The sequence below is a fragment of the Bubalus kerabau genome, chromosome 2 (genome assembly GCF_029407905.1).
Source record: "Bubalus kerabau isolate K-KA32 ecotype Philippines breed swamp buffalo chromosome 2, PCC_UOA_SB_1v2, whole genome shotgun sequence".
Taxonomy (NCBI): Eukaryota; Metazoa; Chordata; class Mammalia; order Artiodactyla; family Bovidae; genus Bubalus; species Bubalus kerabau.
The window spans coordinates 114,123,296-114,148,451 of record NC_073625.1 but is presented as its reverse complement, the minus strand read 5'-3'; the positions used below and the strand labels follow the sequence as shown (position 1 = coordinate 114,148,451).

Sequence of the window (25,156 nt, the reverse complement as noted above, 5' to 3'; positions counted from 1 at the left end):
AATTGAGTTTTTTCCCTATGATTTTGAAATTTTCTCTAATGAACGCACACTTTGTAAATTGAAATATTAATACACTTTTTATTTTGGGAAATGAAGCCACCAAGAGGTTTCAATGCTTCCTGGATTATGTGCCAGCCCCTTACCCTGACATGGATGTCCTTTGTGATAAAGCTGTGAACCCCACCGTGTCTCAGTTCTCCTTGAGGGCTCTGTCCCAGTCAGGGGGTCTTCTTCTCATTCCCCAGATTGCCTTGCACCTTCCTCTCCACCCCTTAACTCAGGTTGTTTCTGCCACCTGGATGCACCTCTGCTATCATGCTGGTTGCCCAGATCCTGCCCACACCCCAAGCTCCATCTCCAGGACTAGCCTTCCTAGTCCCAACTGCCCAGACATGACTTCTTTTTCTTTTCCCATTTGACTTATTCTGGCTGGTTGTGTAGGCATCTGAATTCTCATCTCTTCTATTTAGAAAAGAAGTTCCTTCAGCCTGCCATGCTCAGAGTAAAAGCATCTATGTTTTTCCTCTTTTTAAAATAAACATATCACTTTTCTCTTTTAAGATTCACACACATGGTTGAAAAGTAGGAAACTATTCAATGATCTAAAGAGAAAAGTAAAAAATACCTATAATCCCACTACCTAGAGACATCCTACCACTGTTAACATACATATAGTTGGAGATTGGGATCACGCTGAATTTGCAATTCTGTATTCTCTTTTTATCCCATGTGACATTATATTTTGAAAACCTCCCCTTGATGTTGAATCTTGTTCAAATGAAACATTTGAAAGGCCTTGACATATTCCAGGGTATCAAAGCACCATAATTTATTTAACTATCCTCCAGTTGTTCAACATTTAACCATTCCCCATTTTTAAATTTTCTAATTATTCTTGGCTGTAAAACCCTGCCCGAGCTACTGAGTCTCTGCAGCACAGATTCCCGAGAGGAGACCGAATCTGGGTCACAGAGTGTGAACATTTTTAAAGCTCTTCATACACATGACCAAAATGCTTTCCAGAAGGACTGTGTCTTCACATCCCCACTTAGGTATAGGAGGGTGCCTGTTCTATTGCATTCTTGCCAACATTATTACCACAAAAAAATGCTTTGCTGGTTTAATGGGCTAATATTGTTTTCACTTGTATTTTGTTGCCTATTGATGAGGTTCACGTATCTCATATCATATCATGTGTTTATGTCATTTGTAATTTTACATCTTGGAAAAGCTTCTTCATCTACATTATCCATTTTTTTCTGTTAAATGTTCCCAATCCAGGGATTAACCCAAATTTTACTTATTTCGTTAATTTATAAGCCAGTTCATATATCAATAGTAAGACTATTATCTCCTCTGCGGAGTTGTTGAGTGTTTGTGGAACTAACTGGGGTTAGTGACTGCAAAGCCTGCAAAGTTTGTGTCCAGCTGCTCCTGTGCGTGTGCTGGCCTCCACCACCAGACGTGGCGTCCTGCAGGCCGGGGCCTGGGTGACCGGAGTCCAGGTTCCGCAGTGCCCTGTGCTCTGCACTGGGTCCTCAGTCAGTAACTTTTTAATGAATTAAGGGGATGTCCTGTTCAAGCAAGTACTGTTACATGAAAGCTGCTTTTTTTCTCTGGCTATGTGCACAAGGTCTGGGGTTTCCTAGGAGTCAATAACCAAAGGTGACAAAAATAAGTATACGGTGTGGCCATCTCTCTCTAACAGCACAGCTGTTCAAGTTACAGAATAAACTACCTCACTCATTATTGTCATTATTTGTTCTGAATTTTAAGGGAATCAAAATCACAATGTGATACCACCTCACCCCCACTAGGATGGCTATAATAAAAAAGATAGACACATCAAGTGCTGGGGAGGGCGTGGAGCATCATCAGCCATTGCTGGTAGAAATATCAAAGGTGCAGCCCCTTTGGAAAACAGCTGGGCAGCTCCTCAAAATATGTAACGTAGAGTTTCTGTGTGACCCAGTGTCTTAATCCATCCAGGTTGCTATAATAAAATAGCAAATCCATAGCCTGAGTGGCTTAAACAACATTTATTTCTCGCATTCTGGAGCCTGGGAAATCCAGATTCAAGTCACCAGGGTCTGGTGAGAGCCCACTTCCTGGGTCATAGATGGTCATTTTCTCACTGTGTCCTCACGTGGTGGAAGGAGATTAGCAAACTCTATGAGGTCACTTTTATAAGGGTGCTAATCTGACTCATGAGTGTGCCACCCTCATGATCTAATCACTTTCCCAAAACCCCACCTCCTGAAACCATCACATTAGGTGTTCGCGTTTTAACATATGCATTTAGGAGAAGGGGACATGGACATAACAGCCCATAACATCTAGCAATTCCAGTCCTAGGTATATGCCCAAGAGAACTGAAAACATATATAGAAACATGGATGTTCATAGCAGCATTATTCATAAGAGTCAAAAAGTAGACACTACTCAATTGCCTATAACTGATGAAAGAATAAACAAATTGTGGCATACCTGTACTGTGGACTATTACTTGGCCATAGAAAGGACTGAAGTACTGATACATGCTAAACAGAGAAGAATCTTGAAAGTATTACGCTACGTGAAAACAGCTAGACACAGAAGGCTATTGCATGATACCATTTATATGAATGTCTAGAACAGGCAAGTCCATCAAGACAGAAAATAAATTAGTAGTTGACAGGAGCTGGGGGCGGGGTGGAGGTAGAGGTGGGGAACAGGCAATGATTAATGGGTGCGGGATTTCTTTAAGGGATGTTAATAACGTTCTGGAATTAGTGGTGAAGGCTGCACAACCTTGAGAATACATTAAAAGCTACTGAATGGTATACTCTAAAAGGATGAATTCTATGGCCAGAGCATCCCCAACCTCTGGGATCCAGTGTCTGATGATCTGAGGTGGAGCTGATGTAATAAGAAGAGAAATAAAGTGCACAATAAATGGAACGTGCTTATTAAATCATCCTGAAACCATTCCCTCAGCCTCCGGTTCGTGGAAAAATTGTCTTCCACAAAACCGGTCCCTGGCACCAAAAAGGTTGGAAACTGCTGTCGTGTGGTGTATGATCTCTATCAATGAAAAAAGAATTCAAGAAACCTCTACTGGGGTAAGAATTGGCCTTAGAAGACAGGCGATGGGCCGTTCTCACTCACAGTGGCGAGTTCCTTGGATAGAGCTGGGTTAGAGGCAGTGGCTGTGAGTAGGTCCCTAATCAGCAGCGTGTTATGTGACCAGGATCTATAAAGAAGGCCTAAGGCACCTAGGAAGAGGGTGAAAGAAAGTTGAGTGTTCCTTTATTAAATAGAATCAAACAAAAGTGGACCTAAATTAAGTTGAGATAAATAACCGCTTAGTACAGTAGAACAGGACAAGCTCTGAACTCTGAGAATCTGATTGAGTTCTGCTGCCGTCTTGCTGTGTGGCCGAGGCTCCTGCATTAGTTCCTGCATTAGCAGGAGGAGGTGATGCCGCCCAACTTGCTTCTCTTAGAAGAATGCAGTGAGGATGCAATGAAATACGACCTGTGAAGGTGTTTTGAAGGTTGTAAATTGCTGCACCTAATCATTCTCAGATACATGTCCTATTTTAGTCTACTTTGTCTTTTCTAAATATGGATTAAGAGGATGCTAATTATTAATTTGTTTTTAGTAATAATAAAAGTGTATTAAGTAAACAGTATACTTTTAGAATCATACTGTAGATTGGTAATTTCCAGAGGCAGTAAGTAGCCCATATGATAGAACTAGTGAGAAGAAGGGGGAATGTGGCCCCTGATGAGACTTGTAGAATCTTAATATCAGCACAAGAGTTTGGGCTTTATATTATTGGTGGGATTTGATCAGGAAAGTGTCTTGATGTAAGGGGATATGATGATCTCTGACATAGAGGATAGTTGCAGAGAGGATTCCAGTCTGAGTAAGATTGACAAGCTCCAGGCAGCTATATCCTAGCTGGAATGGAGAGGAGAAAGAGGTGCCACCTGGGCAGAACCCCTAATAGGAATGAAGAGAGCAGAGAGCCTGGTTTTGTTTGTCCAGAGCCACTGAGACGGACCAGCCACCTCCATAAAAGAGGACCTCATCACAAAAGCCCCCAGGCAGAGATAATGTGGCTTTGATGGCCAAAAAAAAAAAAAAAAAGCATACAACAATCTTTATTTTTTGTAAAGGAAAATTTTTAAAGACGCATCACTATGATGAAAAAAGTTAAAATATATATTATTTTTTTAAGTCATTTAGCCTCTAGTAATGCTTGGTACAGTATACAAGGAGCCCTGCTGATATGCCTTCTGAGTATATATATTTTAAGATTATCCTTCTTTGATTTATTTTATATCATAATGGGTTTCCACTGAGGTCCCCCAAGCTTCCCACCAGCACCATTCAGGAGAAATGAAATCTGGGCCAGACAGAAGGAACCCTTATCAGGCTTGTCAGCTCCTTTTATTGGGGAGTTATTTGGTTGCTAGTTTTGTGTGTTTGTAAACAGAAAAAGGACTAGAACAGAAAGGATTCTGCCTTTTAAATGTGGAGTCCCAGTGACATTTGCAGAGTGCTGTGGAGCTGGTCCTCAGTCCCTAGGGACTCTGAGATGATCTTGCCCCTTGTGTCCAGGTGGGTGGATTTGAACAATCAGATCCTGGCTTTGGCTTGCACTGAAATGAGGTGATTTCAGACCCTTATGTGAAGAGGAAGCACTGTCGTCTGTCTGTGCAGGAGCCTCTGAGAGTGGGAGAGGATATGGAAGAGGGAGTAGGGTGGAGAGGGAGCTGGGTCACCCTCAGCGTGCTAGGGCTTGGCCAATTCTGGAGGGTGTCAGAGCTGGGGGAGGGCAGGTTGGAAAAGTCTCCCTGGTAAGGTTGCCAGTGAAAATACGGTCACCCAGTTAAACTTGAATTTCAGATAAATAATTTTTTAGTATAAGTATGTTCCCACTAAAGACGTACCTGTAACTCAAATGGTAAAGAATCTGCCAGCAATGCAGGAGACCAGGGTTCTATCACGGGGTGGGAAGTTCCCCTGGAGAAGGGTATGGCAAGCCACTCCAGTATTATTGCCTGGAGAATCCCATGGACAGAGGGACCTGGCAGGCTATAGCCTATGGGGTTGCAAAGAGTCGGACACGACTGAGCAACTAACACACGTGTTCCCACTATCGCACACGACATACTTATACTTTACTTTAAAAAACACCTGTTGTTTATCTGAAATTCAAATATAACTGGACATCTTGGCCCCTCGCCCCAGTCACCTAATCTGGCTCCCTGGGGAATTCTGGTTCTTTATCTCGTACCACCCCCACCAGATACACCCTATGAACTACCAGCTGACCTGTCCAGAACAGAACCCATGCAGAATAGTAGATTATGAGGAGGTCCTCCTAGCTTATTTTCTTCTGTTCCAAACCAGTTCATTCCTCATTCCTCTTTGCCTCTCACCTTTCTCACGACTGGCAAACAGCATGCCTATGGCAATGGGCCCGTGGGGTGCCCTGAATACTCAAGAGCAAAGGGGCAGCAGGCATGGCAGTGCCCAAGGCAAGCTGCTGGGAGCCCTTTCAGGCTTCGCCGCAGAGGCGCTGCACACACTGAGCAGTAACCTCACTGTGGCCAAATCAAACCTGCAGCCTGCAGACAGGAGAGATCAGGTTTCTGAAGTGCTGGGGAGTTAGGAATGCCAGTGGAGTTGTAAATATGCACAGGCACCTCCTCTGGGCTTCCCCTTGGAGACCAGAATTCCAAACATTCCCCTCTCCTGGGGTTTCTCCTGGTGTGGTCCTGGGACCTCCCAGACCCAAACCATCTGCAGGGATGGTTTTAAAAGCAGATGCTGAGGCCAGTGTAAGGCCTGAGGTTTGTTGTATTCTCAGGTGTCCCTGTTACTCCACCTGCTATGATGTAGGTATCCCTTTACACACACACACACACACACACACACACACACATGCCTCTTTCATGTGGTTGGACATGTCCTGTGAAGTGTGCACAGGGAAAAGCAACAAACCCTTAATTAGGCCTTGTTTACCTGTTGTTGTGACTGATACCTGTTATTATTTACTAGTTAAGTATTTTGCATAAGCATGTATGAAGGGGCTCAATATTTGATCATCATTGTTAGTGGAGAAGAAAGCTGGTTAGCATTTGATTTGGACCCTCCTGTCGGAGAAGGCAATGGCACCCCACTCCAGTACTCTTGCCTGGAAAATCCCATGGGCGGAGGAACCTGGTTGGCTGCAGTCCATGGGGTCACGAACAGTCGGACACAACTGAGTGACTTCACTTTCACTTTTCACTTTCATGCATTGGAGAAGGAAATGGCAACCCACTCCAGTGTTCTTGCCTGGAGAATCCCAGGGATGGAGGAGCCTGGTGGGCTGCCGTCTACGGGGTCGCACAGAGTCGGACATGACTGAAGTGACTTAGTAGCAGCAGCAGCAGCCTGAGGTGTGAGATCATTTTTAAGCTACAAACTCCTTTCTGGAAGACTGTTCTCAGAATTCCATCAGCTTTTACTGAAGCTTTCTCTTCATTCATAACCTTTGCGTCTGCACAGGGATCTTAGCATCTATTAAGACCTGCCGCACAGATTCTTGCCTTTTTGGTGGGTGTATGTGTGTTTGATATATTAATCTCTTAAGCGTTTTCACTCTCAGGTCCAGTTTGCCAAAATCACCCTTTCCAACAGGCCTTTCTGAAGACCTCTCTCACACCTAGCACTCTCTTCTGGCTCACCCCATTGTCTGTTTAGTGAATGGGAGAGAGGAACACTGAGGCATGCTAAGCTTAGCTGAGCCATTTGGACCCTATTGGGTTACAGCACATCGGTTTACCTGGATTTACACCCTCTGTTGCTATTGGCCTTCTGGCTGCAGGAAGAGTCAGATTACAGCAGGAGAGGCCAGGAGGATTAGTGCCGAGATACGCAGAGGCCAGCTGATAATTACTTCGAGGGTCATGTCTCAAAATAGACTCTGGTTCCTCTTTCTGGCCTCAGAGAGAGGAAAAGCTGCCCTTTCCCTATCCAGCCGGCTTCTCATATTCTCTCTGCTAGTCCCTCCTGGACCTTTACTCTTATTCTTTTTTTTTCCTGGTGGCTCAGTGGTAAAGAATCCAGCTGCTAATGCAGGAGACGTGGGTTCAATCCCTGGGCTGGAAAGATTCCCTGGAGAAGGAAATGGCAACCCACACTAGTATTCATGCCTGGAAAATCCCATGGACAGAGTAGCCAGGCGGGCTGCAGTCCATGGTGTCTCAAAAGAGTCAGACACAGTTTAGCAACTAAACAATAACAACAATTTATATACAGTAGAATTTGGCTTCTCTGGTGTACACACACACACACACACACACACACACTCAGTAGTGTCTGACTCTTTGCGACCCAGTAGGCTGTAGCCTGCCAGGCTTCTCTGTCCATGGGATTTCCTAGGCAAGAATACTGGAGTGGGTCCCCATTTCTTACTCAGGGGATCTTCCAGACCCAGGGTACAACATGTGTCTCTTGTGTCTCCTGCACTGTTAGGCAGATTACCACTGTGCCACCTGAGAAGCCCTCTCTGGTGTATAATTCTTTGGATTTGACAAAGGTATATGGATATGTAACCACCAACACAATCATGGTATGTAACAGTCCCATCACCCCGAAAGATCTCTTCTTGCCATCCCTTTTAGTCAAACTCTCCCCTCCCCCTGGCAACCGCAAATCTGTTTTCAGTCCCTGAAGTTTTGCCTTTTCCAGAATGCCATATAAATGGAGTCATTTACGTACGTAGCCTTTTGAGTGTGACTTCTTTCACTCAGCATAATTAACTTAAGACTCATCCATGTTATTATGTGTTATCATGAGATTGTTCCATTTGAACATAACTTTGCATGTGATTTGGGCAGATACTAGGAGTGAGCTTGCTGGTCAAGTGTATGTATGAGAAATGCCAGACTGTTTCCAAAATGGCTGTACCATTTTTCATTCATACTAGCAAGGTATGAGAGTTCTAGCTGCTACACACTCTTACCAGTACCAGTGTTGGCAGTTCTTTCTTCTTTTCATTTTTTAAAAAATATTTATTTTTATTTATTACTTATTTCTGTGCACTCTGTGCTCTGGGAAAAATGGGCAAAACAGGGCTTCATATAGTTAGATCTTTTTAGGAGAAGATTTTATGAGTCCCAATTCTTGCATCTTCTATACCTAGAGAAACACTGAAAAGTGAAAGTGAAGTCGCTCCGTTGTGTCCAACTCTTTGTGACTCCATCGACTGTAGCCTACGAGGTTCCTCCATCCATGGAATTTTCCAGGCAAGAGTACTGGAGTGGGTTGCTGCTTCCCAACCCAGGGATTGAACCCAGGTCTCCAGCATTGCAAGCAGACGATTTTACAATCTGAGCCACCAGGGAAGCTCAGAGAAACACTGACATAATTAATGGTGACATCTGCTTTGGCTATTAAGGATACTTTTACAATTAAAAGTCAAAATAGAGTAGCTATGGCTCAGACATCCAAGGAAATAACTAGGTGATACTATGGGTGTAATTTCAGACTAGACCTTGTATTGCTAAACACTTGAGTCTTCTGAGTTGTGTTAGGCTTGGATGCCACAAAACATTCTCAAAACAATGTCTGCTGACAGCTAGCAACTGTAACCTTACTTTTTATAAAACTAGGCAACTGGCTACCTGACTACAAGTCTCCCTGAAGTGCCTGGTCCAGACTGGGTTTCAGGCCTGTGCTTCTGTAAAGAAATGAGATTTATTTTGTCAATTAAAATTCCAGTTGTCATTCCTCCAACTACTTCTAATTCTGTTACACCAAAATGGCAGACCAAGGGATTGAGATTTTAATCATACAAGACTCAGATCTAGAACTTGGAACTCAGAAATACTTCCAATTCTGTGTCTGTTCTCCAAACTGAGACAGTCTTATGCCACATTTTAACAGGAAGTTGTCAGAGTCATGGGCTTCCCTGGTGGCTCAGACAGTAAAGAATCCGCCTGCAATGCGGGAGACCTGAGTTTGATCCTGAGTTGAGAAGATCCCCTGGAGGACGGCATGGCAGTCCACTCCAGTATTCTTGCCTGAAGAATCCCATGGACAGAGGAGCCTGGTGGGCTACAGTCCATGGTGTTGCAAAGAGTCAGACACGACTGAGCCACAAAGCGCATTATTTATTTGGCTACTTTTGGTCTTAGCTGTGGGACACGGGATCTTTGTTGCATCATGAGGGATCTTTCATTGAGATGTGCAGACTCTCTAGTTTTGGCACGTGGGCTCAGCAGTTATGGCATGTGGGCTTAGTTGCTCTGAGGCTTTTGAGATCTTAGTTCCCGACCAGGGATCAAACCCACGTCTCCTGCATTGCAAGACAAATTTTTAACCACTGGACCACCAGGGACGTCCTTATTTTCATTTTTTAAATTTAATTTTATCTAACCATTTTAATAGTGTTTAGTAGTGTCTCATTGTTTTTTGTAAGAAATTTGCATTTCCTTAATGGCTAATTATTTCCATCTTTCTCTGTGTTTGCCATCCTTATATCATCTTGGTAAATTGTCTACTTAAATATTTTGCTCTTTTAAAAAGTGGTTTGAGGGTTTTTTTATTTTTGATTTGACAGCTCTTAGTGAATTTTGGATTCAAGTCTTTTAATCAGATATGTGATATACAAATAAATTTTTCCATTCTATAGCTTGTCTTTTCATTTTCTTAACAGTGTCTTTTGAAGGCAAATGTTCTTAATTTTGATGATGTCTAATTTATCAATTTATCTTTTCTTTTATGAATCATGTTTTGCTGTGGTATATAAGAAATTTTTGCCTAACCCAAGGTTTTTCTTCTGGAAGTTTAATAGTTTTAGGTTTTACATTTAGGCCTATGAACTGTTCTGAATAAATGTTTGTAATATTTTGTGAGATTTGAGTTAATCATATGGCTATTCAATTGTTCTAGCACCATTTGCTGCAAAAGATGATCCTCCTCCATTTAGTTGCCTTTGTATATTTGTCAAAAATATATAACACCTTTATTTAGGTGTGATAGATGATCTGCAGGCATTTTTTCCCATTCTATGGGTTGTCTTTTCACTTTCCTAATGGTTCTTTTTGAAGCACAAGGCTTCTTAATTTTGATGAAGTGCAATTTATCTTTTCTTCTTTTATCATTTGTGCTTTTGATGTAATGTCTAAGAAATCACTGCCTAATCCTAGGTCATTGAGAGGTATACCTATGTTTTCTTCTCAGAATTTATAGCTATAGCTTTCATATTTAGGTCTTTGATCCATTTTGAGTTAATTTTGTATATGGTACAAGGTAAAGTCTCCTACCTCATATGGGATAGCAAGTTTGCTGAAAAGACCATTCTTTTCCCATTGAATTGTCTTGGTATCCTAGTCAAAACTCAGCAAGTCATAAACATAAGGGTTTATTTCTGGACTCAATTCTGTTGCACGGACCTATATTTCTTTTGTTAAAACAGTGCTGCACCAGTTTAATTATGGTAGCTTTATAGGAAGTCTTGAACTTGAGTAGTATTTCTTCCAACTTGGTTCATCTTCTTCAAAATTACTTTGGCTAGTCTAGTTGCTCTCTCCAGGGATACTCTGTCTCATGTCTGCCAGCCTCACCAAGCATGCCCCTCACCCCAAGCCCAGGCTTCCCAGAGATCTCCGCTTGCCCTGTGCTCTCCTCTACTCCTGTTTGCTTGGCATGATTCAGTTCCTGCTTCCTGCTGCTGGTTCTCTGTCGGTTGTGACCACTTATCTCCTCAACTGGACGGTAAGCTTCCATGTATCAGAAGTCTTCTTTGCTTGTAACAAACAGGTGGGATTTTTCTCTAGGATGTGTTTATATACAATGACAGTGGTAGGATTCTGGGGTGAATGGGGTTGGGGGTGGGGAGTTTTGACCATCAGCTGAGTTGCCTCCTCCCTGAAGGCTCCTCAGGGAGGCATCTGGGGGTGCCAGGAAGTGCTTGAGGGGAGCCCACAGTGTCTTTCAGCCAGAACACTAGAGTCTATCGTGTAGTTGAGGAGGAAGCAAGACAGAGATGGGAGAGGAAAAGTCTCTTTGTGCATCGCCTGGGGATGGACATGGTATGGGTCATCTCCAGGGAAAGATGGCACTGCCTCCAGCATGGAGCCCACATGGCTGTGGGCCTGAGAGCCTGGGTGGAAGTCAGGGCCACCTCGGAGTGGGTGGGGTGGGGAAAGCCTTCAGGTAGAAGGCAAAGCAGCACCAAATACAGGACTTCTACATCCAGAGAAAAAGAGGACCCTGGAAGAAGCATGTGGGAGCTGCTGCCGATCACTGCCTGGCAACTGAAGTCTCAAGGGGAGGCTCTTTGGGATCCAAATGGATAAGTGGACTGGAGACCAATGCAGGGCTCCCGGTGGGGATGGGGCCCAGCCTGAGCTCTGCTGTAGCAGTTGGGTCTAAGAACGATATGTTTGGAGGGAGTGACTGAGGCTTAGAAAGCTGAGCCTGTGTGGCTTCTGTCTGATATGGCCTGAGTCAAGGGCAGGACCAGAATCGCTTCACCCAGATTGTCCAGGAGCTCTACCTGCCAAGAGCAGTTTTGGCCAAACAGCACCTTTTGTTGTTCAGTCGCTCAGTTGTGTCAGACTCTTTGCAACCCCATGGACTGCAGCAAGCCAGGATTCCCTGTTCTTCACTATCTCCTGGAGTTTGCTCAGACTCACGTCCTTTGAGTCGGTGATGCCATCCAACCATCTCATCCTCTGTCGTCCCCGTTTCCTCCTGCCCTCAATCTTTCCCAGCATCAGGGTCTTTTCCAGTGAGTTGGCTCTTCGCATCAGGTGGCCAGAGTATTAGAGCTTCAGCTTCAGCATCAGTCCTTCCAGTGAATATTATGGGTCAATTTCCTTTAGGATTGACTGGTTGGATCTCCTTGCTGTCCAAGGGACCAGATCTGGAATGTGCTCTGTCAACTAGCTTTTGCGGGTTGTGTTGTGTTTTCCCTTATTTTTTCAGTGAGTATTGCTTTTAAAAGAACTTCAGCTTTGTCCCTGTGACCTGATGGCAGTGGTGTCTCTCTGCACACATCTCTGTCAGCACAGAGATGGGCGTCCATGTGGAGTGGGGGTGAAGGAGGGTGTCCACCAACTGGTGTGTTGGGGTGAGGGTCATCGGGAGGCCCTGGTGCTGGTGTAGAGAAGGAGATGAGACCTGTGTGGACACTGATCCCTGCTGGCTGGGGACCTCATCCTCCCCTCCATCCCCAGAGGACTTCACACAGTGCTGCGCATCAGCAGCTATTTGCTTCTTGGAGCTGATCCCTGGGGAATAGCCAGCTAAGGCTTCTCTGTGAGAGAGCAGTCCTTTGTCCTGTGTGGACCCTGTCACTCTTTCAAATGATGAAGTCCTATCCCCCTCAAGGAAACTTGCTTGCAGTGGCCTTGCCACCCCAACACCCACAGCTCTGACACAGCATCCCCAGGACACCTAACCTTGTCGCCTTTGGTACTATGGACATAGCCAGGATAATCATTCTGTGACTCAGCATTGTTAGGGCCATATTCTGTCGCAGGCCAGCCAAGCTCTGGGCTCTGAGGACATCAGGGAGCCTGACTGATTGCACTTGGCTGCTCCCAGTAGTTGGCTGAGGGTGGGAGCCCTTGGCATCTGTTTGCTGGCAGCTAGGTGTGTGTTTGCTACAGTGGGACCTAGGGGCTCCGAGCCCTAGGAGTGGGAGGGTTGTGGTTGGGGTACCAGTGCCTGATCCAGGCCTCAGCTCTTGTCCTCATCTTTTCCTCTGCAGCTCGTCTCCAACGTCCTCATTTTCTCCTGTACCAACATCGTGGGTGTGTGCACCCACTACCCGGCTGAGGTCTCGCAGAGACAGGCCTTCCAGGAGACCCGGGAGTGCATCCAGGCACGGCTCCACTCGCAGCGGGAGAACCAGCAGCAGGTGGGTGAGACCCTCCTGCCCCGCGCGGCTGCCCAGCTGCTGCCTGCCCGCCAGCGATGCTCAGGGCAGCTGTCCAGCCCCTCCTGGGTGGGGGCCCAGGCCGTGGGGGATGTTTCCTCTGGAGGGTGCCCAGCGTTCTTGGCTCTGTGGGAATGCTCTCAAGAAGCTTTGGAGAATGAGCTCTGGGCTCAAGCTTTGGGCTGAGAGTGCCTCCTCAGCCTCCCTGTGGTTCGCACTCAAACTGAGCACCCAGGCCCTGGGAGGCAGGGAAGCGGCCCTCCCTCCTGACCCCAGGGCTGATGAACTGGGTGATGAGAGCATCAGCATTCCCTCCTGGGATGAAGGTGCTCCCGGGGAGGGGGAGGGGGAAAGAGAGAAGCCCAAGCTGTCAGCCCCATGATGCCCTCACGAGGCACTTCCTGTGTGCCGAGTTCTGGGGTCTGGTTAGTTCGAGAAAGGAAGACGGCCAGGTCTCACCCTAAACCTCACCCTCAGGACTCCGGGGCCAGGAGGCAGGCCACTCATTCGGGCCACAGACTCGGGGGCTTCTCTCCATGAGCCCCAGGCAGAGAGACCTGCCCCCGCATGCTCCTCTGGCTGAGGGTGGGGTGGGGATTGAGGACTTGTCAGGGTTCCCTGCCTAGCATCCTGGGGCGTCCTGTTCGGGGTTCGGGTCTGGCCAGGTCACCCTTGTGTCTTCTCATGCGTGTGAACTGGATAGAAGCTCTGAGGCTGTACCGGGCACACTGCTCCCAGACAGCAGGCCTGGAGGGAGACCCGGGGGCAGCTGGGGGCGGGAAGCAGGCCGGCCGGCCAGGTGCTGGGGCTCCCACTGGGCTCAGACTCATCCTGGCTCTCAGAAGGAAGGTCACTACTCTGAGCCGGAGGGGCCTCGCTCTGTTCTTAGGTTAGCGTCTCCCCGCAGCCTGCCCAAACACTGGTGGAGTTCTGTTCTGAGCTACGCACCGTGTCAGGCGGGTGGCAGGTGTAAACATGGAAGGTCTGCCTTTGACCGTGAGGACAGGGAGCCAGAGGCCTGGACAGCAGAGCAGTAGTCACGTGCGCCCTCCTGCCTGGCACAGCGGGTGCTCCGTGAACCCCTCACGAGCTCAGTCCCCACGAGCGCAGAGCTCATCACTGTGTGAGGTGCCCCTCTGCCTCTGTCTGGGTTCAGTCCAGGGAGTTACAGTGGCCTGGCTGGTGACACAGACAGCTGAGCCAGGGGGCAGAGTTCTGCAGTGCCTCTCCAGGCCCTCCACCCCTAGTCATAGTCTGCTCCCGCTTCCCTTCCAGCCCTGTGCGGGACCCCTGTGTCTGGCCAGGTCCCCAGCTCAGGCTGTCCCATCTGAGGCCTGGCCTTCCCATGCGTTCTCTTGGTCCCATCTAGGCTGCTGGTCCAGCTCTTGAATGGAACCCATGCCCAGAGGTGTCCCTGAGTCTTCCCACTGTCTCTTCTTGACACGGTTACCTCACTTCTGCACCCTGCTCACACCCAAGCCCCTATCTGCCTCAAAAGCCCCCTCTCTCATGCCCATCTCAGGCCCCAGCATCATTTACCTGAGATCAGGGTACCTTCCCGACCCTTCTGGGTTAGGGAGTGCCTCCCCCGCCGCCCCCGCCCCCCCACGCCTGGACCTCACCCTTTTGCAGTAAAAATTAGCATTTATAGCATTTACAGTTCATCACAGTTTACTTGTGCTGGCCCTGGCCAGGCTAGACATTCTAGCAAATTCACAGGGATCTTGGGGGAAGTGGGGGGGAATATGTTCACCAAACTATGTTTCAGGCCAGGGAGGGGAGGCCTGCTTCCAGGGGACAGGCACTCCTCACCCAGCCATGGCCCGGAGTCCAGCCTCCTCTGCCCTCTGCAGAAGGGGGTGCTCCTAGATCCGAGGATGCTCCTCAGTGCCACCTGATGAGGGAATCCAGCACTCTCCCTACCCATCCCCTGCCCACTCCTCCTGGTCCTCAGCCCCAGAACTAGTCAGAAATGTAGGAAGGTCTCTCATGAATCTAAACAATTTGTTGCACACTTTCTCCCAGTCATCCTATATTTCCACAGAATTGTCCTTCATTTGTATTTTTATCACCAGTAGTTGTTTATGGAGAGTTCAGTAAATACGAGATGGTCTATAATGGCCGTGCCCACTGATGGAGGCCTGTCCACAGAAAGCACCATTCCTCACTAGTTTACCAGAGCTTCCTGAGCATAAGACTGTCTGCTCTAAGCCCAACAAGACACATTCCCACCCTCAGGAGGCCCCAGTAACAGGCTGAAATGCAGAGTGATGGGGGACTCTACAGGAAGGCCCAGGGTGGCAAGGGATGCTGGCAGCTGAAGCCAGGACCCTCTTTCTGGGAAGGGGGTGAGCCCAAGGAAGGGTAGCAGCATGTGTGAGGATGGTGATTCTAGGTGAGGAGCAAGGCCTTGACCTTGGTGACCTGGAAGATGGGAGTGCCATGGGCAAAGGCAAGGAACTTGAGAAGAGCCACTGGGAGGGTGAGCATGCTGTGGGCATGATGTCGGGTGCTGGCTGAAGACTTGGGGACATGGACCAGGGAGTGGCTTGGGAGGTGACCAGGGGAGGTACTGGTGGAAGCCTTGCTCCCCGAGGGCAGGAGTGAGCAGGAAGAGGACAGAGGTGGGGCAGGAAGGAGGGAGGGGAACTAGACAGGTGCAGGAGCAGAAGTCTTAGGGCCTGGAGAGGGAGTGGCCCAGCTTCCGCTGCTGGGGGACGGGAGGGAAGATGGAGGGGCTGCGGGCCGCCAGGAGGAGAGGCCCCAGATGAGAGGATCCATGAGTGAGCCTGGCAGAGCGCCTGGCATGGGGAGGGGCTGCAGAGGGTGCAGGCAGAGGCTGCATACTCCAGGGGCTGCTGAACCTCTGGAGCAGGCAGGCCCCAGAGGAGAACTCAAAGAGGAGGCCACATCCAGACTCCATCAAGGGCTGATGTGACCCTCCTTCACTTCACAGGGAGGCCCTGGCCCCTCTCCCTGCTTCCCTCCAACCTCCCCTTCAGCTGATCTTAATTTCTCAGTTTCTCAGGTCAGGGATCTTTCCCGTCCTCCTGGGCCACTATCCCGTGAAAATGGAGCACGTCATTCTCTAGTCCCCACGAAGTCCTCTGTGACCACCCCACTTCTCCCTCGCCTCAGGCAGGTCCCCCTTCTCCGTGCCCCATAGTACCTGTAACGCAGGAGACTGGGCACTTGTGAAGGCGGAACCTGGCCCCAGTTATCACTCCTGGCACCCAGCATGATGCCTGGAACACGGTCAGTTCGCAGTGAATATTTGATGACTGAATGAATCTCATCTAAAGCTCCAACAGCCCCATCCCCATTTATACAAACAACTGGAGGCTCAGAGAAGTTTAGTCATTTGCCCAAGGTCTCTGACCCGAGGTGCTTGGTATTACAGGCTCACCAGGAGTGCTTTTCCCCATGTAACTGAAGAACCAGGAGGTGTCCCAGGGAGATGGGGGCCCCCCTGAGGCATGTCTCTGCCCCCAGCATGCAAGTGTTAGCCCCCTGAGTTTGAGGAGAGCCTGAGAGGTTTTCCAGGGCCCTGCGGTGGGGACACAGGTGTGGAGGAGTGAAGCCTGGGGAGGGGAAGGGACTGCCAAGCTGGGGAGAGGCTATGATGAAAGCATCTGCTTCCCCTCCAGGAGCGGCTCCTGCTGTCTGTCCTTCCCCGTCATGTTGCCATGGAGATGAAAGCCGACATCAACGCCAAACAGGAGGATATGATGTTCCATAAGATTTACATCCAGAAACATGACAACGTGAGGTAGGGGCGAGGCTGGGGGGCGACGGCAGGGTGGGAAGACTGAATCCCATAGGAGATGGCATGTCCCTTTCCTTCACTTCAGGAGGGCACAGCCCAACCAGGGGGTCTGGTGGCTTTGGAATGTGTGTTGTCTGGGGCACCCCAGCCCTGGCCCTCTCGGTCTGGTAAGTGAATTAGTACTGTGGGGAGGAGGTGAGGCTGTAGGAAGGAGGAGAAAGGAGAAAACACCACAATCAGCTGTTGGAGAAACCCCTAGCCTAACAAGGGAGGCAGAAAGCAGACTTGGGACCTCAGTGTCACCGTCGTCATCTCAGTCTTCACCAGCATCCGGCATCTCTGGCAACCTCCATGCCTTCTAAGCAGTGTGTGCCAGGCACTGCACCAGGCGTTATCCACCTCATTGCTAATCCTGTCAGGAGGCTGACAACCCTGCGGGGTGGGGACCCTTTTCAGCATCCTCTGAGAATGAGCTCAGAATGGCTGAGACCCTTGCCCAAGGTCACTTGGCAGGGAGTGATAGAGCAGGGTGCACCAAGGTCTCCCCTCCCCGCCGGAGCCCATGTTCCTTTTACTGCCTGCTTGCTGCTTCCCTAGACAGAAGTGCTGACAGCAGGGACATGCAAACAGATGTAGATTAATAGAGTGCAAACTCTGCTTCTGCGTTCCACGGGGACATGACGCGATACAGTGGCCTTCATCCAGCATGGCTTCCTGGGGAGCCCACTAATCCTCCCATATGCCCAGAAAAGGAGCTGCTGTGTTTGCCTTTGGGCGGGTTCTTTCCTCCCTGCGTGAGTTTTCCTAGGACCCATGAGTCCCTGAAGGTTGACACAAAGACAACCTTCTGGAGCTTTGGGCTGAATTTTCAATTAAGGGGTTAAATAAAATAATTAAACTATTGTGCAAGGATAAACACACACACACACCAATAGGTATTAATAAAGTCGGATGAGGCTGATGGTGGGATGGGGAGTAGGCAGGTGTAGTCCTGTGGAGTGGGCAGAACCGCCCAGTTCCCAATGTGCCCCGACTGCCATTCCTAATGGTGTGTCCTCCATCCACCTCCCAAAACAGATCTGAAGCCTTTGGAAGAAAAAAGTACCTGCAGACCGTATTTGTTCTCAGTTTTCAAAGTATCCCACCTGCTCTGACGCCCGCCAACACTCCACCTTCAGGCAGGGAGATCATGGCCAGCGGCAGCCTTGGGCTCTCAGGAAGAAAGCTGCCCTGGCTGAGTCTCCAGGCTCAGGAGGTGTCCTGAGGGGCTGTGGGCTCAGGTGTGCTCCTTTCAACGTGATGGTGGGGTCCAGGCCTCGAAAGGTGGTGCTGATTCGAGGGTTTCTCTGCTCATCTCCTCATACCCGCCTCTGTCCTCATGTGGTAGGGTAATCACTAACAACAGCTAATACCTGTATAGAGTTTTTATGAACCCAGCACTGTTCTAAGCACTTTTTTATATTCACTTAATCACCACAACAAACATAAGATGTTGGTACTATTATTGTCTCCTTTTAACAGGTGAATAAAGAGGCACATATATTAACTTGTCCAAGATCCATAACAGTTAAGTGAGGGAATTGCCCCCAGAAAGCTTTTTGGTTTCAAAGTTTCCACCTGGCCTGACTACTAGACAGATGTTTTTTATCCGCCCAGCAGGAGGGGTTTGTATAATGGTTTTGTGGGAAGGAGGTTTGGGGAGCCCTCAGGAGGGAGGGTACTCAGAGAAGAGGAGGAGAGAGGTTTGGCCAGAAGAGAGGTTTCCACCTGCCTGTGTGTGATTGAGGAGCCAGGGGGGCCTTTCCTGCCTGATGGCTGCCCCTCAAATGTGGGGGTCCCCACCTTAGGGCAGGTAAAGAAACAGCCTTCTCTATCAGAACAAGTCCCAGAGACCCAAGGTTCATGGGGTAAGGGGTAACCCACCAAGCATTCCAATACATACAAACCCCTGAGCTCCTCTGGAATTTTCTCTCTTGGTCCTGTCTTCACCACCCCGCTGGCCCCAGCATGGCTCTGTTCCAGGCAGAGCATGGACAAAGGGTGCTTTTCTTGACTCCTCTTAGCACAGCAGAGCGTTCAGCAGATTTACTAAACTGTAAAGTGGAACACAAAGGAAATCTAGAAAATTGTTTGCCCAGAAGCAGTCTGGCATTCAAGGCACAAAGTCTCAGCCCGGCCTGGCTGCCGCAGCTTTCACACCTGGCCACCTCTGCATCTCTGCCCAGCACGTTGCCCTCTCACACCTCTGTCCTCCCACACGGCGGGGCAGCGTCCCACCTCCCACCCCTCTGTTGCTGGCTCTTGGGCCCCCAGCCCTCCAGCAAGGGGGTTTGGTCAGAGAGGATGACTCGGGCCTCTTCCAGAGGGACTGCCCCGTGGAGTGGCCCACCCTCTGGGAAGCACCCCTGCCCCCTCCACTCGCACAGAGGCTGTGACTCTGGGTCAATGCAGGAGTCAGAGTGGTGAGAGCATCTACATGGCAAGGATCAGAATCAGACCCCAGCCACAGGGGGGTCATGTCTCTCTTCTAGAATGTACTCAGGATCAGTGACAGCAATCAGGAAAGAGATGAAAGGAGAGAAAAGCTAAGAGGCCATCATCTTCACAGGGACAGACATAAGTCTGGCTCTGAAATTGCCAGGACCTGGGGTGGCTGGTACACATCAGAGGCCAGCCACGAGCAATCATATGCAAATATCCCACTGGCCCCTTTCCCTGTTTCAGCAGCCACTGCCCAGTGCAGCTCTTGGGGAAACGCACTGCTTGCTGTGTTTGGTCTCTGATTTGGGGCTGAACCTTTGGCTTCGGTTAGGGGTTGAGTAGTAGGTGGAGGAATGATTTTATGGTATAGGGATGCATGCTGGGGCTTGGCTTATGGTCCAGTGATTAGCCCTAAGGCCCGGACTAGGCTGCCCTTCATGTCATTCCAGCCCTGCTGTGACCCGGGCAAATTATCAGCATTGAGCCACTCTGAACCTCAGTTTCCTCCTCTGTGTAGTAGGAAGAATGAGCCCCTACTTAACATGGTTGTTAAAGAGTAAATGAAATAATAGGAGGAAAGTGCTTAGCACACTCTCTGGCACAGAACGAGTGTTCAGTAATTGGGAGCAGCTATTATTGTTGTTACTGTTATTATGATTATGATCACACTCCTATCAACAAAGAATGGCCTGGGGATTCGGGAGCTGGAGTGGAAGGGTGATAAGTCACATTCATCAATTCTCTATGGAGTTGTAATATTTAGAGAGGGTGATGGCATGCTGTTCTCTAACCCCACCAAGAGCAAGGCCACAAGAATAAATAAATCAACTGTGCGGTGTGACGGTTTGGGCCTGGATCTAAGGGAGGGAAGAGACTAATGGGTGGCCAGAGAGTTTGGCCCTGGCAGGGAAGGGTGACAGATGGGTGCCCATCACTCTCCATGGCCTCATTCTCCCTTGGGTCTGAGGAGGAACCTTTTATCGCATCCAATTTCTGAGGTCCTGGGGAGGCCTGTTGGATGCGCTGGTCCTGTGGATTGAGACTGGTCAGAGGCCACGGAACCCTCAAGACCCCCGTGGAGTCCCCAGATGCCTCTCATGTCTGATGTATGGTAACAGGTGGAGATATCTCTGCCACTCTTGCTGGACAGGTCATTTGGGGCTGGCGCCATGGCTGGGTTCAGACCTGCGGCTTCAGAGCCCTCCTGCTGCAGCCACAGTGCCAGGGTCAGCGGAGGGCCGTGCTGTCCCCACTCCTGGGACAAGGGCCTCCGGATCATGCCAGTGGAGGCTGCTCACGCCTGGGAGCTCCTGGTGCTCTGCTTTGGGAGGAGGGAGATGGAGACTGGAGGAAGAGGCACCTAGAGGAGGTACCACGTGGGGAAGCAGAATAAGGGTGCTGATGCAGCCAGAAATGGGATGTGTCCAGATTACCTTTGTCAAGAGGTCACTATGTGGAGGAAGAAGAGCATCTGTGTTGAGCAGGCTAGTTCATAACCTCCCTGCCCCTTAGGAGCTGTGGGGACTTGGGCAGGTAACCGAGTCTCAGCCTCAGTTCCTTCATCTGTGACATGGGAATGGTGATGTCCACCCACTCATCCATCCAGCAGAGGTTTCATCTCTATCTGCTCACTGGGAACCCCTGACTGTGCTCTCAGACACTCAGCTAGAGGCAGGAACCATGGTGGGAACTGAGGGGGACTCTGGCTCTGTCATCAGGAAGCTCCCCTTCTGTTTGGGAGGACACGCAAACAAGAGAGTACACTGGAGACATATCACACGGCGGGTGGAGCTGCTGAGCTGACACACGGACTTTGCCTTCTGGCGGAGAACAATGCTACACAGCCCGCCTCTCAGCCACTGGGGAGCAGAGTCTGTAAGAGGGGGCCTGGGGCTTTGCAAGAGTGCTGGGAGGTTAGAGGAGGTACAGGGTGTAAAGCCCCGGAATGGGCTGCAGACTGTCTGCCCTGCAGAGGCAGAGCAGGCTCCAGTGTGTGGAAGAGGGTGTTAGCTCAATGGCTTGAATGAGAGCCTCATTCTCAGAGACCCAGGAGCCCTGTGGGGCTGGAGTTGGGGGTCTTGGCAGAGGGCTGCTGACCCAGGGTGGGGGTGGAGGTGAGTAACACCTCCTCACTATGCAGTGGGGGTGTAGCAGGATCTGGGGAGGGCTGCCCTTCCCTCAGCCCTCCCCACTCCCTTTCTTTGTCTCCCCCTCTATCCCCAACCTCCCCCTTTTAAGGTTATCGTCTCCTCTTCCATCTCCTTCAAGGACTTGGCTGCGTCCCCAGGTTGCTCTGGCGTCTGGCTCCACTATGGCATGGTTCGGAATTATAATGACCACAAGACAATGTCTGTGATGCTCAGATACCCATGGGTGGACTGTACACCCTGTGGGCAGAGAGGGGAAATGTTTACCTCCCCACGTCCCTAGCCGATGGACAGACAGAAGTGTGGTCTACAAACATACAGGTTTCCTGTCTCCAATCTGATTTTAAGAAAAGTATTCTTTCTTGTAATGTGCATGCGTGTGTGCTAAGTCACTTCAGTCATGTCTGACTCTGCAATGCTATGGACTGCAGCCCGCCAATCTCCTCTGTTCATGGGATTCTTCAGGCAAGAATACTGGAGTGGGTTGCTGTGCCGTCCTAAGGGGATCTTCCCAACCCAAGGATCAAACCCACATCTCTTGCGTCTCCTGCACTGGCAGACAGGCTCTTTACCACCAGTACCACCTGGGAAGCCCTTTTCTTGTCACACTTCCTATCAATTATAGATATAAGTGGTCTTATATTTTCATCTCATTCATGCCACAAACATTTTTTGAGCTGCTACTCTGTGCCAGGCATGACTCAGAGTAAATGGAAAAGACATTGTGTTGCCCCTTAGAGAATGTCTAGCCCTCATAAGTGAGGTAAGGCGGAGCCGGGTGCCATGGGTTGATGTCCCAGCTGGCCCCACTGGTATTGAGTCTTTTCTTTTAATTAATCAATCAATTGATTAATTATTTTAGCTGTGGTAAAATATGCACAGTATACGATTTACTGTTTTAACCATTTTAAGGGTACAGTTCAGTGGCATTAAGTATATTCACATTGTTGGACAGCCATCAGCCCATGCATCTCCAGAAGTTCTTTCCTCTTGTAGCACTGAAACTCCGTACTCATTAAATACTAACTCCCCATTGCTGCCCTTCCCCAGCCCCTGGCGACCACCATTCCACTTTCTATGAACTCGTCTATTTCTAGGTACCACATTTACTTAGAGTTATGCAGTATTGGTGCTTTTGTGTCTGGCCTATTTCACTTAATGTCTTTAAGGTTCATCCATGCTGTAGACTATATCATGTTTTCCGTTGTGTTTTAAGGCTGAATACCATTCCGTTGTATGTATTTACCACACTGTGCTTTTCTACGCATCCATTGATGGACTCTGGGGTTGCATCCACCTCTTGGCTACTGTGAATGGTGCTGCTATGAACATGGGTGTACAAATATTTCCTTGAGTCCCTGCTTTCAATATTTTGGGGTATATACCTAGAAGTGAAATTGCTATTTCAGATGGTAATTCTATTTCTTTTTAAAAAATTGTATTTATTTAATTTTGGCTCTGCTGGGTCTTTGTTTCTGTGTGGGCTTTCTCTAGTTGCGGTGAGCAGGGCCGACTTGGTTGTGGTGCTTGGGCTTCTAGTGCAGTAGCTTCTCTTGTTGCAGAGCACAGCAAGGGTACTTGGGCTCAGTAGTCATCGTGCACAGGCTTTGTTGCCTCACCGCATGTGTGTTCCTCCCAGACCAGGGATCGAACCTGTGTCGCCTGCACTGGCAGTCAAATTCTTAACCACTGGGCCACCAGGGAAATCTCAGTAATTCTAACTTTTTAAAGAACCCCATACTGTTTTCCATAGTGGTTCACGATTTTACCTTTGCACCAACAGAGCACAAAGGTTCCAATTTCTTCACATCCTTGCCTGGGATTGGGTCTTGACAACAGACCTAAGTTTGTCCTGGGGCATAGAATGGGGATCAATGGGGGGTGGAACCAGCACCTCTCTGCCTCTCAAAATGGGGGCCCCTGGAGGAAACCGGAAGACAGAGAAGTCAGGGCACAGAGTCACTGACCAGTCAGACAGGTCAGGCTGCCTTTGAAACAACTGAAATCAGCTGTGCTTTGTGATTCTGATTCTAATAAGAATTCAGACACAAGAAGGCTGATTCTGGGCAGAGTGAGTCAAAGAGGACATCGTGAAGATGAAAGGGTTAGAGTTAGGGCCTAAAAGAAGAATGCGAATTATTTTCCATCTTTTAAATATTAACATTTTTATTATACAAAGGACATATGTTCTTTGTAGGAAAATTGGAAAATAAAAGCAGCCTGAGAAGTAAATAGAAAGCAACCGTCTTGTCACCACTGAGAGGTCCCAACTGTGCTTGACTATGCTCGGTCCTGGTGCAGGGCCCCTCCCTTTAGGGACCGTGCCCCAACTCTCCCCAGACTCTGGGAACGGAAGACCTGCAGCTGCTGTGGGCTTCACTGTCGGGAGGGAGAAGGGCTTGGGGGGTGGAAGCAAGAGCAAGGGACTGGCGGGTGGAACTGAGGTCTGCCCGAGACCCTGAGGTCGGCAGCGAGGATCCCAGGATGTACCTTGACCCCAGTCCCCCTGGACCCAGTCCTAAGACAAGTCCAGGCTTGTCCTAGGACCCACACCTTCTGAAGGCAGAGGTCCCATCTGTGGGAACAGAGAGGGCACGGCCGTCCCAGGGCAGCTTCTCCCCTAGGTGTGTGTGTGCCGACACCCAGGGTGCTCAGGTCCTCTCCTGGGCCTTCCCCCCTTGCGCTCCCAGCCTGCGGAGTCAGATGGTCCTCTGGCTGCCCCCTATTCTGACACCCCGTTTTAATTGTTCTCCAATGCCCCTCGGGAAATGCCCAGTCATCTGGTGCCCATTCTCAGCCAAGTGATGATAAGACCACACTTGATTGTACTGCTCACCTAGGGCCTGGGGGTGGCCCATCACCCCCTCCTTTATCTTACAAGCGGCGTCGAGCCAGGTGGCTCTCTGGGTTACAGGGCTTGGAGCAAATGGAGAGACGCTGAGGGGGCATCCCTCTCTGTCTAGAAGAGACCCCTGGCCTGTGGCTGGGCCTCCCCAGCCTGCACACTCAGGGCCTCCAGGGCATTTCCTGCCCTGCTTCCCCAGAACCTTCTGCACCCGCTGGGCCCACCACTCCAGGAGTTGGACTGAGACCTGGCTGTGCTCCCTTCCCAGCCCCCACCCCATGACCTCTGTTTCCCCAGGCCCCCGCTCCTCCTGGGCCCACCTGGACAGATGGTTTGCCTCTTGGCATTTCTCAAGTTCCCTCTCTGTGCCAGATGGGGAATGCTGGAGCTCAGAGGGGTGGGCCCTCCTGCTGCCGCCTGCCCAGACACCCCCCTCCCCCCTCCCTCCACTCCTGGCTGCTCAGAAATGCTGTGGGATGCGGTTTCAGCACAGGAATAGGATCAGATGCCGGCAGCTCTATCAAGTCCTAGGGTCTGCTGGCAGCAAGAGGGAACAACAGAGAGGAAAGGAAATGGCTTAACCAAAAATGCGCGTGGTAAGGCTGTGAGGAAGCGCCTGTTGGGATGAAAGGCCTGCCCACTCTGGAGTAGAAGGCAGGCCACCTGAGTGATGGACAGCGTGCAATTAGGGAGGAGCGCACAGCCAGGGCGGGCCTACCCAGCGTCTGCCCATACCAGCCACGAGGGCCTGGTCGTGTTGCCAAGACAAGCTCTCAAGTGGGAGCTAATCGATGAATTAGCACCTTAGTGCAAGTCTGGGCCCCACGCTGTTGTAAAATGGCCTTTGGAATCATGAAGGAGCAGATCGGGAAATCTTGGCCAGCAGAACAGACAGCCTGCCGTTGGGTAAACCTCGTAAACCAGAGGAGTCTCCAGAAGTGACAAACACTGAGCAGATTCATCCCCCCCCCCATCCCAAGGCAGCG

At 49.6% G+C, this 25,156-nt stretch overlaps 1 protein-coding gene across 1 annotated transcript in view; it reads left to right on the top strand.

The window, feature by feature from the left end:
* ADCY5 (adenylate cyclase 5) overlaps nt 1-25,156 on the top strand; it is a 157,988-nt gene that overhangs the window by 79,444 nt on the left and 53,388 nt on the right. Inside the window, exons 2-3 of the mRNA XM_055568407.1 lie at nt 12,764-12,913; nt 16,579-16,700. Of these exons, the coding sequence (XP_055424382.1) occupies nt 12,764-12,913; nt 16,579-16,700 (272 nt within the window). The remainder of the gene's footprint in view (nt 1-12,763; nt 12,914-16,578; nt 16,701-25,156) is intronic.